Source organism: Benincasa hispida, chromosome 9, assembly GCF_009727055.1.
Source record: "Benincasa hispida cultivar B227 chromosome 9, ASM972705v1, whole genome shotgun sequence".
Taxonomy (NCBI): Eukaryota; Viridiplantae; Streptophyta; class Magnoliopsida; order Cucurbitales; family Cucurbitaceae; genus Benincasa; species Benincasa hispida.
The window spans coordinates 44,881,246-44,897,249 of record NC_052357.1 but is presented as its reverse complement, the minus strand read 5'-3'; the positions used below and the strand labels follow the sequence as shown (position 1 = coordinate 44,897,249).

The window sequence follows — 16,004 nt, the reverse complement described above, 5'->3', positions numbered from 1 at the left end:
TTATTCTGCAGTTGGAAACTATCTAAACCAGTGCTGCAATATTTATTAATTTTCTCAGAGGCCATTTAAGTTTTTATATTGACTTTTGGATCTTTTAGTTTTTTCATCTTTCTTTCGGTTCAGTTCATGAATTACAGGTTACTCGGGCTCAGGCTTTGTGAGAAGAGACCTCCTGTGTATATTGTGGATGCTGTAATGAATAATGTACTTAAGGTATGAAATTATATTTAGTTTCATTTTAAATTCTTAAAGGAACGGTTTCAAATTATGAGAATAATTTTTATTGAAATTTGTGCTCTGAGGAAGACTAGTTAATTACCTTGTATGATTTACCGGCACTTGGATTTTGTTCTTTTATTCTTTAATTTCATTTTATAAGAAAAACATTTCTAAATCAAATTTAATGAATTATCCAATAACTAAAATTGTTACAAAAAATTAGCACAATTGAAACTTTTACAAATAATGTATTGAAATAGGAGCTCATGAATTTCTTAGCATTATTTTTAGGGCAAGTTATACAAATTACTCTGGATCCCTTTCCCTTTATTATTATTTTTTTTTATTTTTATTACTTTTTTTCAGAGAAGCTACTCTGGAACTATAATGATGATAGAGATTGTTATAATTAATTGTAAGTTTTTCATTAAAAAAATCTCAAATTCTCTATTCATTTTCAAAGTAAAATAATGTAATTTATAAAATATCCGTTATTTTCTCATGTACTAATGTTATTGTAATGATTGAATGTCCGACTGTCTGTTGATTTTCCTACAATGCTTGAATTTCAAAATAAAAGAGATTTTATTCAAAGAAAACATGTGTGAGTGTTTGAGCTAGGTTGTGCACATCTTGACTCAAATTTTATTTATTAAAAAGGTATTTCCCTTAGAATTTAGTTATATTAATACTTCAATAGCAAGCTTGGACAGAACTGTTCTGTTATGCTTGAATCACGGCAGCTAATCATGTAGCTCACATCTTTCATCCCTCATCTTTCCATTTGGCTGCTATTATGCATATTTCACTAGTAGCCTCATTCGATTCTATTTTTATTGTGGTCTTTCCTTCCACGTTTCATTACATGGTTATCGGAAATCAAGCAGAAATTATGTAAGAATATGGCCTTTCTTTCAGATACTCGTGTCCATATTTGGGTCAATATAGATCTATAAATGCTGTATAAGACGTGATATTTCATTAAAAAAAAAAAAAAAAGGAAAAAATTAGGAGATCCATCAAAACCTACCTGCAACTTACGAAAATTTGCACTAGATTCCTTTTACAAATCCAGTAAAAATAAATGATAGGAACATGAAATGAATTTAGCAAAATCCTTGTAGCCAGAAAGTATGAAAATAGATGTGCAGCATCTGTGGAATGAAGCAATAGCACAATTTTGGAAAACCATTTTAGTCAAATTTGTTTTGGTTCCTTTGCACCATGTTTTTTTTGTTTGTTTGTTTGTTTGTTTTATTATTATTATTATTTATTTATATAGAAACAACAATATTCATTGAGAGAAAAAAATGAATAATACATAGGCATACAAAAAAATCAAGTCCAACAAAAGAAGGAGCCATGCTAGAGAATGAGAGTCTAACTATACAAGATAGATCCTATTAGAATAAAGTATTCAAAATCGAAGCCTAGATTCTTTAGAGATGCACTTCATGGGCCCTCTTGTGGTGCATTTGGAAAGAAAGGAATAGTAGAATTTTTAAGATAAGTTTGTTTCTTTTAATTCTTTTTGAACTTTTGTTCAACATACAGCTTCTTGGTGGTGCACCAATTATATCAAATTCTTTTGTAATTATAGCCTCTCCATGATTTTCAACAATTGGAGGGCTTTTATACTTAGTGTTTGTGGGGGGGAGGGGAGGGGTCATCTCATCCCCTGCCCTTAGGTTGTTCTCTTTTGCTCCTCTTTGAGTATATTCTTCTGTTTCTTATAAAAATAAATCGAAGCCTAGAGGGAAACATAGTATCTAAGAAGGGAGTGAGGGACCAAACATTCCTAGGACTCCCCTCTAACCCTCTAAACACTATATTGTTCCGCTCCTTCCAAAGAACCCAAAAAATGATACTCACCCCAGCAAGCCACAGAGAACGATCCTTCTCAAGAAAGGGCGGATGGAAGAGGAACTCTCTGATCATAACCCTATGCTGAGCAAGAGAGAAACCAAAATTCTGAAAAAAATAACGCCAAATGGATGTCACGAACTCACAACTCCAGAGAATGGGGGTGGCTATTCAAACCGCAAAAACTGAATTGAACCGAACCAAAAATTTAGTGAAACCGAAAAATGCGGTTCGGTCCGGTTTGAAGAAGTTTTGAAACCGAATTAATTTGGTTCGGTTCGTTTCAATTTCGAAAACCGAATTTGAAATCGAACAGAACCATTTTTAACTAATATATATATATATATATTTAAAAAAAGAATAAAACCGCATTTAAAACTGAATCGAATCGAACTGTTTTTTAATTAAAAAAAATATAACATAGATTTTTTAGAAATACCAAAATCGAATTTAAAATCGAACTGAATTGCATATATGTGGTTTGGTTCGGTTTGAACTAATAATTTGGTTTGGTTCAGTTTGACCACCGAACCGTTTCCACCCCTACTAGAGAATATGGTCTAAGTCTTCCCCCATATTTCGACAAAGAATACAACAAAACAACCCCACTAGTGAGGGCAACTTCCTCAAAAGCCGATCTAACGTGTTCACACGACTATGTCCTCCTTTAAAAATTGTTTTATGACAGATTTTCTTGTGTGGATAGGGAGCTCTTGTACGTTTTCCTTCGGGTTCCGTCGTGCTCTTTCCAATAGGAAAACGACGGATTTAGTGGCCCTCTTCTCTTTTCTTGAGAGTCATCCCTTTCTTCTTGGGAGGAGAGATGTGAGAGTTTGGAGCCCTAATCCTTTAGACTAGGTTTCGTGTAAGTCTTTCTTCCAATGTTTGGTTAACCCTTCTCCTATGGATGAGTCTGTTTTTATATAGTTGGAGTCCCTTATTGTAGAGGGTCTCTCCCCTTTTTGTGGGCTTTGTTTTTTTGTACGCCCGTGTATTCATTCACTTTTTTTCCATGAAAGTTCTTCTCATTAAAAAAAAAAAAACACTTTCCTTGAAATCTAATCCTCCAAAGAATAGAAAAACTGATTCACCATCAAGTAATGATGAAAACATTACACGAAAAACCCTTCTAAAGGGTTGAGACTCCACACTCACCAATCTCCCTTCTCCCAAGCCCAAAGGAATACTCTTTAAAAAAAAAAAAACAAAGATGGCTCATATCCATCGCTTCGCGATCGGATAAAGAATGATGAAACCCAAATGAGAAGGAATAATAACTCCCCGACCAAACAAAGAGCTTCATATGATTTTTAAGGGAAGAAAGATGATAAAGATGAGGAAACAAGAGCAGAAGGGTCTATCCCTCACTCACTGATCTTCCTAAAAATAATTCTCTTTCCCCTCGCCAAGCACACAGCAAACAGAGGGAGCAAGAGAAGGAAGCTCCTTAGAAATATCCTTCTTCAATTTCCGATGCGGAAAGTCGTAAGTGCCTTAACCCCACTCGAAAGGAGGATGACCATATTTACTAGCAATACCTGTGCCAAAGAGAATTCTGCTCAAGAGGGAAGTGCCAAAGTCATTTGGCTACCTACGTCTTGTTCTGAATCCTCAAATTCGCCTCCACCCTAAAAGACCCTGGCACAATGTTAGATTATCTTTGAACCAAAGACTTAAGCTAATAGATTTTTCAATGTCAGTAAATTTGATTTTTCAGTGTATCATTACTACTCTACTTCACTTGTAGGCTCAAAAATTAGCATAAGGTCTAACAAAAAATGTAATATTGTGGAGGTTTGAACGCGATACCATTTGTGATACCATGTAAACTAATAAAATGTATTACATAATGTTGTATATTATTTCATTCGCTAAATTCACATATATAATTCAACCTAGGTGTATGTAAGTATGCCGACCCCCTAAGCTAGTAGTTTCTCAGTGGTTACGATATGAAATTCCTCAACCATTCAAAGTGAAACAATTTTTTAGATCCAATGTTGACGCTTAGGCAAGGTGGTGAGTTATTCTTTCTTGATTGCCTCTTTTTATGACTAGCCAACAATAAATTGTTGCTTGAAGTAGTTTTTTGTTTGATTCTGCAGCACAAGTTTTTTGCTTCTCCTCTTACGACATGAATTTGTTTACTATACCAGGTCATTGCACAAAATGAGAGCCTTGATGAGTATCTGACGGTCATTGATGCCTATTTGGATATTGTTCTTCAGAGTCATTTGGTAAATTTGAGCCAACATGCGGCCTTGTTGATTAGGATCATTTATTACTTCATTTTCCTTTTGCTTACATAATATCATCTCCGGCCTTTTGCATGAGCTGTGACTTAACTCTTTTTCTACGAAAAGGATAAGGAGAGAAATAAGCACTGTGTTAAATATTTGTAATGTATCTTCTTTGGAGTTGCTTATCCCCTTTTTCTTGGAAAGGTTAATCTCTGTCAGGTTCAAATCCTTCCATTCAGCCTGTTCATTCTTATGTATATATATTTACAAAAATTGAGACTTTAGAGCATTAGAGGTGTTAGTCCCTAAAAATGCCTTATAATATCAACAGTACCATAGTCCGAGTTATGATTTTTAAATTTGATGCAACTGTTCAACTAACAAAATAAATGCTTTTCATCATTTTTTCGAAAATGAATCGACTACATATTTTTCTTCAGCTGCTTTGACTTGTAATTTTGTTCATTCTTTTAAGTTTGTCTGATAACATTGAAAATAGAAGTCTTCACTTGTGACTCTTTCAAAAGCTTCTTCTCTCCCTGATGTCACGTTTTGTTCTATATAGTGTTTCGATGCATCTGAATCTGAATTACAAATTTATAATATACTTAATTCCAGGATAGCTGTATAAAAACGATTTTAGAGGCTATCTCACAGCGAACATGCAATAAAGGGATAGATGAAAATGGAGTCCTCAGTTTGCAGTCTATCGTAGGGAAGCTTCTTTCTCATTACCAGCATTTGGAAGATGTATTTGCTCTAGTACGGATCCTCAGTTCTATCAAACTTCTACATAACATCTTCGCCATGTTTCTATTCATTGTATAGTTTGTATTAGAACTGGCATAAGTGAAGCTATCATAATCTAATTAAGTAATTGCTTTTTGATCTTTTATTATGAAAATCGAGATCTTGACATGCTTATTAACTGCGGAGAATTTCTTTCTTCTTAGAGCCACTTTCTGGAGATTTTGGATGTGCTTGTTGGGAGACCAAGGACCATTGTCATCATTGATATTCTTAAAATGGCTACTAGGTAACTTCAAATTTTATTGCTGTTCATTTCTGATTATTATCATTATCTTCATTATTATTTTTGTATATATGTATGAATGTCATATATCCTACTTCCTAAACCACAGCTTTTATTAGGTACCTCTTTGCATTCTATTTCTGGTGGTAGCTATCAAATTCTTATTTCATTGGCCAGGAACTCTTGCATACGTGATCCAGCAACCATAGAATTGCTTTTTGAAATTTCTCAGGCTCTTAACGATAGCTTTGATTTTGCGAACATGAAAGATGATGATAACCAACCAGAACATTTGCTTTCTCGTTTTGTCCAACTGGTATGTGAGTTAAGTTGATATCTAAGGCCCTATTTGATAATCATTTTGTCTTTGGTTTTCGTCTAGAAAATTAAGCTTACAATCACTACTTCCACCTATATTTTTCTTGTTTTATTATCTACTCTTTAAACATGTTTTCTCAACAACAAATCCACATTCATTGATGATGACATTTTTCCAAGGGTTGCTTCTAAAAAAAACAACAAATCCACATTTTGAAAACTTAATTTTGCTTTTTAAATTTTGGTTAGAATTCAAATGTGTATTTAAGAAATGTGGAAAACTTACCAAAAAATTATGTGGAAACAAGCATGATTTTAAAAAATAGAAAGCCAAATGGTCAACAAATGGGGCCTAAGGTTGTGACTTCCATTTTCTATTGCTAAGGGTTTTTGGATGGTGGTTTTGTATGAAATTCATACAGGTGGACTTTGGGATAGAGAGGGAACGCCATCTAGCATTCTTAGTTGAGTGTCGTGGAGCATTTGGTAAAATAGACGAGCTTAAGGTTGGTGCGTATTTTCTTGTGATTGACAATTTGACCTTTTCCTACTCTGATAAATTCTTGCAGTTTACTGGGTTATCTAACTAATTTATCGCCTCATTCAATCTTCAGTCTCTATTCTAGTATTTTCTTGTGTCATCATGTAGAACCAACTCTCTGATTGTTACTCAGTTCTTACAACTGTGGCCAAGGGACTTACAAATTCAAGTATAAAAAGAGAAGCTATCTAATGGTTATTAATGGCAAACAAAATTAACAAGCACACGTTAGGCTGCAGTGATGTCTAAATATCCCCCAAGATGGATTCTTATTTGCATACCAATCTCAAGTCTCTTGATATTGTTTCGACTTACTGTCAGGAAACTCTCGTACATTCTAGTAATGGTTTAGCAGTAAAGGCTTTAAAAGATGTGATGAAACATGCCAATTTTGTCAAAGCCTGTATAGCATTTTCTGAAGTCACATTACCGTCGATATCAGCTCAGATTAAGCAGTTTAATCTTTACCTTGAGACTGCCGAGGTAACTTTATCTTTTCGTCCGTGTTAATATTATTGTTTGTAATTTTAAACAAGTTGCTAATCTTTCATATAACTTCTTAGTACATGCTATGAACCTCCTCTCAAACGTATAGTGGTGGACATTGAATTAGAGAGAGTTGCGTATAACCAGATCTGTGATTGTTTTCATGTCAGGTCGCCTGGTTAGCTGGTTTAGTTTCTCACTCAGATGAATTAATAGATTCAGCAATCAGCTGTTTGCACAATATGGAAATTAAGGAGGGTCAGTTCATCACTTCTTTTTGAGGAAGCTATTGCTGTTTTTATTTCTAACATCATACTCAAATCTTCCATTGGTCGAGTAATCAACCTTCTAAATTTTGACAAAGAGAAATTCTATATGGTTATGACCTACTAAAATTTCTAAGCAAGCGAAGGTGTCACTGATATTTGTTGGATTTCTTTTATATCTTTTGTAATGATAGTTGTGCACGATGTGTATATTATATTTGTTATTTGTATTTGTCATATTTTTTTTTCCCTTTCTTCTATATAAGAGAATGTTGTATTTGATTTAGAATACAGAAGAAATACAACAACTTTATTTCTTCCAAAATTTCAAGTTGGTATTAGAGCAGGAGGTTCTGTGCCTCAATAATAATATTCTTCCCAATTAATATATATTTTCTTGATAAGAAATAAAACTTCCATAATCAAAAGAGAATTTTAAAGGTATGGGGAGACAAGGTATCTTTATACACTAATGGTTATACTAAGCAGTTTACATAAAATTGAGGGTAACTATATAATCTTTCATAAACATGCACATTACTGCAACAATTATCTGTTTCATTTTTCTTTATTTAAGTCAATATTTATTTATTTATTTTATATTGATTAATCATCATAGGTTGGACTAGTGGTCAATAAGGGTCATGGGTATAGTTAAGATTAAGAACTTATAGGGAATGAGTTCAATCCCCGATAGCCACCTACCTAGGATTTAGTATTCTACAAATTTCCTTGATGTTTAAATGTTGTAGGGTTGGCCTGAACACTCACTAATATAAAAAAATCACAATATTTAGCAACTCTATACTTATCCTTCATCAGTTTGCTGTGCGTAAATTTTTGGATTTATTTATAATAAAAACATTCAGTGACATGTTTCTGATTATTATTGGCCTGCAATTATTTCTTCTATTGTTAAGAGTGGTTTCCATTCTTCAAATAAATATCATGTAACAGATCTCCATTCTTCAAATAAATATCACGTAACAGATGAATTGAAGCATCAACTTCTTTGTATAGGCTCCCGTGCAGCAGCTGAGGCTGAACTTCTACTCTCCTCAATTAAAAAATTATGCAGCTTCTTGGTTATGCTTCCTGGTAGTATAATTCTCTTTTGGTTCTTATTATTTTGATAAAAGAATTTGCTAATATATCCTAGTGAGATTTTTCTTTCTAATTGTGCTAAAACTATATCTCCTGTAGAAATGTAACTATGCTTTAGTAGACTGCTAGTGCTAATTATCCTTCCCTCTAACCATTTTCATAGCAACGTCTGAGATTGGAAACTTCAACAATAAGACTCCAAAGATACTTATTACAATCCAACCGTGATATAATTTTTATTAGCCAGATTGAAAAGGCTAATACACACCTATGCTTTTTTATGTACTTTATTGATCAACTTAAGAAACGTATGCAATTACATCCCCAATGTTATGGCTTCTAGCAACAAAAAAGTGGTGAAAAGGTTATAGGGTAATGACTTGCTGATTTAGGGAGGGGGCTTCAAAGTTGGAAGGTGAATAAAGCATAATAGTTTGAACAAGATGTTCGAAGATTGATATAAAGTATTCCATATGATAAGCTGGAATGATAAGTTGTGTGTTTAGTATTATTGAGTTAATAGCTTCAACTTTTTTGTGCAAAACGTCATGATGGTTATGATGGTTGTGTTATTGTGATATCAAAATACTGAACAATCTAATTCGTTCTATACATTAGAGTTTAATATATAAAGGCATAAATGAAAGCCCTAGACTACAGGGAAAAGACAATAAAGGACAAGAAACTAATAAGCTTCTCTATTTACATATATACTCTAATACTCTCCCTCAAGCTAGTGTATATATGTTGATCACACTTGGCTTGTTACAAAGGTAGTCAATTCCGACTCCATTTAAGGCCTTGGTGAAAATATCTCCTAATTGATCTCCAGTCTTCACATATCCAGTAGACACCAAACCTTCTTGAAGTAGACCCAAATCTTGGAGTAATCGGAGTATTATTATTCATTCTTAAAATGAAGATATTAGTCTCTTTAAATAGACCCAAAGGGAAAGGGCTGTTACACACCTAACTAACTAATTCTAAACCTAGGCCCCTTTAGATAGACCCAAAGGGGAAGGGCTTTGTCACACATAAACTAAAATAGAATTAAACAATAGAACAATTATAAAGATGACATAGTTTGACTAAAATACCCCTACATCATTTCCGCTCTTCCCAAAAGAAACTCGTCCACGAGTTTATGTAGCTAAAGTAAACTCGTCTGGAGCGTAGTATGGAAAAATATCAGCTACATTGAAGGTGTTGTTGATGCTCATTGAAGAAGGGAGTTCTATTTGATAGGGCATTGTCTCCAAATTTTTGTATTACTGTGAATGGTTCGTATTTCTTTTGTGAAAGCTCGGAGTGATGGCCGACAGATAGACGGTACTTCTTGAATACACCATGACAAGGTCACCGGGGGAGAATGTTGTTTTTCTGCAATGCTTGTCGGCTGCTTCTTTGTATTTTGAGTTTGCAGCAGCGAGGTTGGCCACGACTTCAGCGTGTATTTTCTGAACTCGATCAATCATTAGGTCAGCTTCTGGGTTGAGATCAACACAAGGTGGTAAATTAGTAAGATCAAAAGTTAAATGGGGAGGATGACTATAAACAATTTCAAAGGGACACTTCCCTGTTGAGCGGTTTTGCATATTATTATATGCAAATTCTGCTTGTGGAATTGTGAGGTCCCATGTTTGTGGTTGATCACTGCTTAGACAACGAAGAAGATTGCCCAATTTTATTATTAACTCAGTTTGGCCATCCGTTTGAGGGTGACTTGTTGAGCTGAATTTTAGTTTTGTGCCTAGTTTTTTCCATAGGCTTTTCCAAATTAAACTCATGAATTTTACATCTCTGTCGGATACTATAGTTTTTGGGATGTCATGAAGTCGAACGACTTCTTTAAAGAACAAATGGGCAATATTAAGGGCATCAGGTGTCTTTCGACACTGGATAAAGTGGGCCATCTTACTAAACCTGTCGACAATGACAAAGTTGGAGTCAAATCCTCGTTGAGTCCTTGGTAATCCAAGGATAAAATCCATGGATAAATCCTCTCATATATTAGTAGGAATTGGTAGAGGGGTATAGAGACCAACATTTTGAGAGTGCCCTTTTGCATTTTGACAAATTAGGCATTTCTTAACAAAATTGTTAACATCCTGTTGTAGTTGAGGCCAAAAAAATCTCAGTCAAAGCGGCATACGTTTTGTCTCTTTCAAAATGGCCAGCTAGGCTATTGGAGTGAGTTTCTGCCAATAGGGCTTCTCGGAGGGATCCTTGTGGAATGCACAGTAGTTTGCCTTCAAACAAAAAGTTATCCATTATATGGAAGTCTTTGTTTGCAATGTGGGATTGGCATTGCTTCCAGATTATACCAAAATCTGGGTCTAGTTCATAACTTTCTGGTAGCATGTCAAAAGCAATAATAGATCCATGCAGTAAGGTTAAAAGTGTAGATTTTCTGCTGAGGGCATCTGCAACTTTATTAGAAGCACCAGAAGTGTGTTTAATGACAATCAAATTTTTGAATAAAGGATATCCACCTAGCATGCATTCTACTGATGTGTTTTAAGAGTGAATGAATTTTAGGGAATAATGGTCAGTTAGGAGGATGAATTCTTTACCGATTACATAGCGTTCCCAATATTGTAAAGCCCTAACTAAGGCATATAGTTCTTGCTCGTAAGTGGTCTATTTTTGTCTAGCTTCAGCCTTCACTAAGTTTCTCACTAAAGTATTCTATGGGGTGAGATTCTTGAGTTAAGACAGCCCCTATGCCACTGCAACAAGCATCCACAGAGATTTGGAAGGGTTTAGAGAAATCAAGGCTGGCTAAAACTGGTGGGGATGTGAGTTTAAGTTTTAACTTATTGAAGCTATTATTTGCTTCCTCGGTCCAGAGAAATTGCCCTTTCTTTAGGCAGTTGGTGAGGGGGGCTGCAGTAGAACTAAAGTTCTTAATGAATTTTCTGTAGAAAGATGCAAGACCTAAGAAAGATTGGACCTCTTTCACTGTAGATGGTGTTGGCCAGCCTTTAATAGCTTCAATCTTTGTTGGGTCAGCCAATATGCCCTTTGTATTGATGACAAAACCTAAAAATGATATTTGATTAGTGAGGAAAACACATTTCTTCAAATTAATGACTAAATCATTAGTAGCAAGGGTAGAAAAAACTTCCTTTGTTTGTAAGATGGTCATCTTTTATTTTGCTATAAATAAGGATATCATCGAAGTATACAACCACGAATTTGTTGATGCAAGGCATAAATATCTGATTCATTAATCGCATGAAGGTACTTGGTGCATTTGAGAGACTGAATGGCATCACCAACCATTCAAAAATCCTTCATTGATTTTAAATGTTGTTTTCCATTCATCCCCTTCTCGAATCCTTATTTGATGATATCCGCTGTGGAGGTCTGTTTTGGAGAAGACCTTTGATTCGGCTAACTGGTCTAATAAGTCACTGATCCGTGGTACGGGGAAGCAATATTTGATAGTTATGCGGTTGATTGCCCGGCTATCAATGCATAATTGCTAGCTGCCATCCTTTTTAGGAGCAAGGAGGGTAGGGACGATGCATGGACTTAAGCTCGGTTGAATGTGCTTCTTGACCAATAATTCTTGAATAATATCATGCATTGCTTGGTACTCACGTGGACTCATTTTGTAACGAGGTAGATGAGGAAGGGAAGCACCTAGGATGAAGTCGATGTTATGCTGTATATCCCTTAAGGGTGGTAGTCCTTCTGGCGGTTTGGTGAGGCCAGGCCACTGCTCCAATAATTTAGTCACCCAAGTGTTGATTATGCTAGGGAGGGTGTGAGTGTCCTTGCTGTCTTTAACAAGGAGATCTGAACTAAAAGTGGATGCTTGAGTGATGGCGCTTTTGGATGGAATCAAGGAAAAAGTTGCCCTTTTTGTTTGTGAGATTTGGATGAGTTTGGATTGGACATATTGGTAGGTAAAGGTAAGAGTAGAACTTTTTTTCCCATCCAATCAAATTGGTATGTGTTGTCATGTCCCTTGTATAATGTTTGGTTGTCAAATTGCCAAGGGTGTCCAAGGAGAACATGACAAGCATCCATGTCGATCACATCGCAAATGATTTGATCTTTATAGTGACTTCCAATGGATAGAGGTGTAAAGTTCATTTACCATGGCCTCTCCTCCCTTTTGATCCAGCCCACTTTGTATGGGTGAGAATGAGGATCTAACTTTAATTTTAGCGCCTGCACCAGCTTCCTACATACCATATTCTCCGAGCTTCCACTGTCAATGATTATTGAACATACCTTCCCATTGATTGTGCAGCGCGTTCAAAACAGGCATGGCGTTGAGGATTTGTATTTGTGATTGGTGTGAGAAGGATTTTCTGCACCACACATGAAAATTCGTCTCCCTCATCCAGGTTTGTCACCTGAAAGTCATCCATGTCCTCCCGATTGTCATTGGCTTCCTCGACTTCTTAAATGGTTAAATTTTTACGTTGGGGGCAATCATTTGATAGATGTCCTAGTTGTCCACACCTGAAACATTTTCCTAGATTAGGTCTATTATATGGATTAGTGGTTCGAGGTTGAAGAGTAGAAGTCCCTTTTGTTAGAGGATTTGTCTTCGTTGGCTCCTTTGTTTTGGAGGATGAAGATGCCACTAATGCAGTATATTATGGGCTGTCACTTGTCTGCTTCTTGGTCTGTGTAGGTGCCTTGTCCCACATCGTTTATTTAGAGCTCCAGCATTTTTGTCTTTGCAACTCATCATCCTGAATCGTTGTAGCAATGGAAACAGCTTCAGACAGACATGTCATAGGGTGCAGATGGACTTTGTCCCGAATTTCTGGTCGCAAGCCATCAAGAAATCGTGCAATCTGTTGGTTTTCATTTTCTGCGTGTACTTAGTCGTTGAAACTCCCAAGTGTAGTCTTCAATTGAACGATTCCCTTGTTTGCAGTGTTGAATTTGGCTGTACAGTAGTCGTTCATGATTAATTGGCAAGAATCTCTTCTTCATCAAACGCAACATCTTGGGCTAGCTTGTAATCGGTTGCTTCCGATACAATTTCCAAATGGATTGCAACTAATCCCACCATGCAGACGCTCTAGTTTTTAATTTGAAAGATACTAACTTAACCTTTTTGTTCTCCGGAGTGCCCATATATTCGAAAAAACTTTCAACCTCTTTAACCCAATCCATAAAGATCTCAATATTCATTCTTCCGTTGTATGTTGGCAAGTCCACCTTTAGTTTGTAGTCTGATTCTTGTCTCCATGGTGGTCCACGTTGATTATGCCTATAATCTTGGCAATCTTGGAAGGTTCCTTGTCCATAATACCCATAAGTTGGGTATAAACCGTTCTTGAAAAATCCTTCGGGAATAATGGCTATCTAGCTATGGTTGGATGTCTTCTTTAGAAGATTCTGAGTCATATCCTATCCAATTATGTGGAATTCGCGCTTAAGCTGAGCTTGTTGGGAACCTGATGCACCACCCAAACCTCTCTTGGCTTCAAGAAATTGTGTATAATTGGTTCTTGGCTGATTTCTTGGAGGAGAATGTGCTTGTTCTTGAATTCTAATTACAAAATGGCCTTGCTTTCCCGTCTTTCTTGTTTCAGCCATCTGTTGTTCACCACTTTCTTGATTTTCTTGTAGGCTGTCGTGAGTCTCTTCTTCTTTACCCTTGTTGAGCAGGTTGACAGACAATTCGATGGCAGTAAATCTCTTGTTGATCGATCGAGGGGAGGTGGATGCTTCCGCATTTGACGAAGGAGGAGGATTATTTCCCTTCACCATGAGGCCCTATCACATAGGGTGCTCTGATTCCAATCTTGAAGTAGACCCAAATCTTGGAGCAATCTTGAAGTAGGAGTATTGTTATTCATCCTTAAAATGAAGATAATAGTCTCTTTAAATAGACCCAAAGGGAAAGGGTTGTTACACACCTAACTAACTAATTCTAAACGTAGGCCCCTTTGAATAGACCCAAAGGGGTTCACACCTGAACTAAAATAGAATTAAACAATACAACAATTATAAAAGATGACTTAGTTTGGTTAAAATACCCCTACATCACTTCTTGTATTTTCTCATAAATAAAATTATAATCAACTTCAATATGTTTAGTTCGCTCATGAAACACTGGGTTAGAAGCAATATGAGGAGCAGCTTGATTGTCACACCACAACTTGGCTAGAATGGTAAAATTAAAGCCTAACTCAAATAAGAGTTTATGTATCCACATTATTTCACATACCGATTGTGCCATAGCTCTGTATTCTGATTCAACACTTGATTGCGAGACCACATTCTGTTTCTTACTCTTTCTGGAAACCAAATTGCCCCTTACAAAAACACAATAGCCAGAAGTTGATCTTCTGTCTTCTTTTGATCCTGTCCATCAGCATCTGAGAAGCACTCAATCCTCCTATGACCATGGTCTTTATATATGATTCCACGTCCAGGTGCAACCTTCAAATAACATAAAATCTGTTGTACTACAGTCCAATGATCCACTGTGGGTGAAGTTATAAACTGACTCACAATGCTTACTGAATAAGATATGTCTGGTTATGTTACTGTAAGATAATTCAACTTTCCAACTAATATTCTATATCTCTCAGGATCTTCAAATGGTTCTCTATCTTTTGTAAATTGACGATTAGGCATCATTGGAGTACTACATGGCTTGGCGCCCAAGTTTCCGTTCTCAAATAGCAAATCAAGCAAATATTTCTGTCATATAAAGATACCTTTCTTGCCTCTCATGACTTCAATACCCAAGAAGTACTTCAAAATTCCCAAGTCTTTAGTAGGAAATTGACCTTGGAGAAATGTTTTAAGAGATAACATACCTAATGTATCACTCCCAGTAAAGATAATATCATCAACATATACGAAGAGTAAAATAATACCACCCGTAGATCATTGATAGAAGATAGAATGATCTAGCTTGTGTTTCGTCATTCCAAACTGCTTAAGTGTCTGACTAAATTTTCCAAACCATGCTCGTGGACTTTGTTTCAACCCATACAACGATTTGCGAAGCCGACACACTTTATCCTTCTCCCCCTGAGCAACAAATTTAGGTGGTTGCCCCATATACAATTCCTCTTGAAGATCACCATGGAGAAAAGCATTTTTAATCTCAAGCTGATGCAAAGGCCAACTGTGAGATGCTACCATGGAAATAAATAATTTGACACAAGTTAGTTTTTCAACGGGAGAAAAAATATCAAAATAATCAATTCCATATGTCTGAGCATAGCCTTTGGCAACCAAGCGTTGTTTAATTGAGCAATTGAGCCATCAGGATTTGACCTTAGTTGCAAACATCCATTTGCATCCAACTGCCTTCTTTCCAGCAGAAAGAGATACTAAATCCCATGTACCATTATCATCTAAGACATTTATCTCCTCTATCATGGCACTGTGCCAACCAGGATGGGACAAAGCTTCATGAATAGTTTTGGGGATCGAGATAGAATCAAGAGATGCAACAAAAGAGCATGTTGAAGATGATAAGTGGTCATTGGGACAAAAGAAGAAATAGGGAAAGCAGAAGAATGTTTACCTTTACGAAGAGCAATAGGAAGGTCATCACTTGGTCCTGGATCTGATGACGAAGAATCTCCTGGAGTAGGACAATCATCTAGAGGTTGTTATTGTTGAGAGTAGACTTGTTTAATAATAGGTGGACAAGGAGGGATAGATGTCGAAGGAGATGGATTAAGATTGGGTGTGGGAGACTAAATGGTATATATAAAGAGTTCATCGTCCTCCCCCTAACTCATACTAGACAAAGATGGAGTGTGAGGCTTGTCCTCAAAGAAGGTAACATCACGAGATACGGGATATCTGTTCAAACTAGGACAATAACATTTGTATCTTTGTTGAACACAAGAATAGCCTAAGAGATGCACTTCAAGGATTTTGGATCTAATTTGGTCAAATTAGCACGAACGTCTTGAACAAAACAAGTACAA

At 36.0% G+C, this 16,004-nt stretch overlaps 1 protein-coding gene across 12 annotated transcripts in view; it reads left to right on the top strand.

Moving 5' to 3' along the window:
• The window catches only part of LOC120086318 (VPS35 endosomal protein-sorting factor-like), a 53,973-nt gene that overhangs the window by 32,065 nt on the left and 5,904 nt on the right, over positions 1 to 16,004 (top strand). For 10 of the 12 annotated variants that reach the window (XM_039042897.1, XM_039042896.1, XM_039042900.1 and 7 more), the window contains 9 exons: positions 124 to 213; positions 4,239 to 4,319; positions 4,941 to 5,084; positions 5,276 to 5,358; positions 5,533 to 5,671; positions 6,096 to 6,179; positions 6,536 to 6,697; positions 6,871 to 6,958; positions 7,957 to 8,064. In XM_039042897.1, coding sequence (XP_038898825.1) covers positions 124 to 213; positions 4,239 to 4,319; positions 4,941 to 5,084; positions 5,276 to 5,358; positions 5,533 to 5,671; positions 6,096 to 6,179; positions 6,536 to 6,697; positions 6,871 to 6,958; positions 7,957 to 8,064 — 979 coding nt within the window. The remainder of the gene's footprint in view (positions 1 to 123; positions 214 to 4,238; positions 4,320 to 4,940; positions 5,085 to 5,275; positions 5,359 to 5,532; positions 5,672 to 6,095; positions 6,180 to 6,535; positions 6,698 to 6,870; positions 6,959 to 7,956; positions 8,065 to 16,004) is intronic. The other 2 variants (XM_039042899.1, XM_039042901.1) reach the window with 2 other exon arrangements.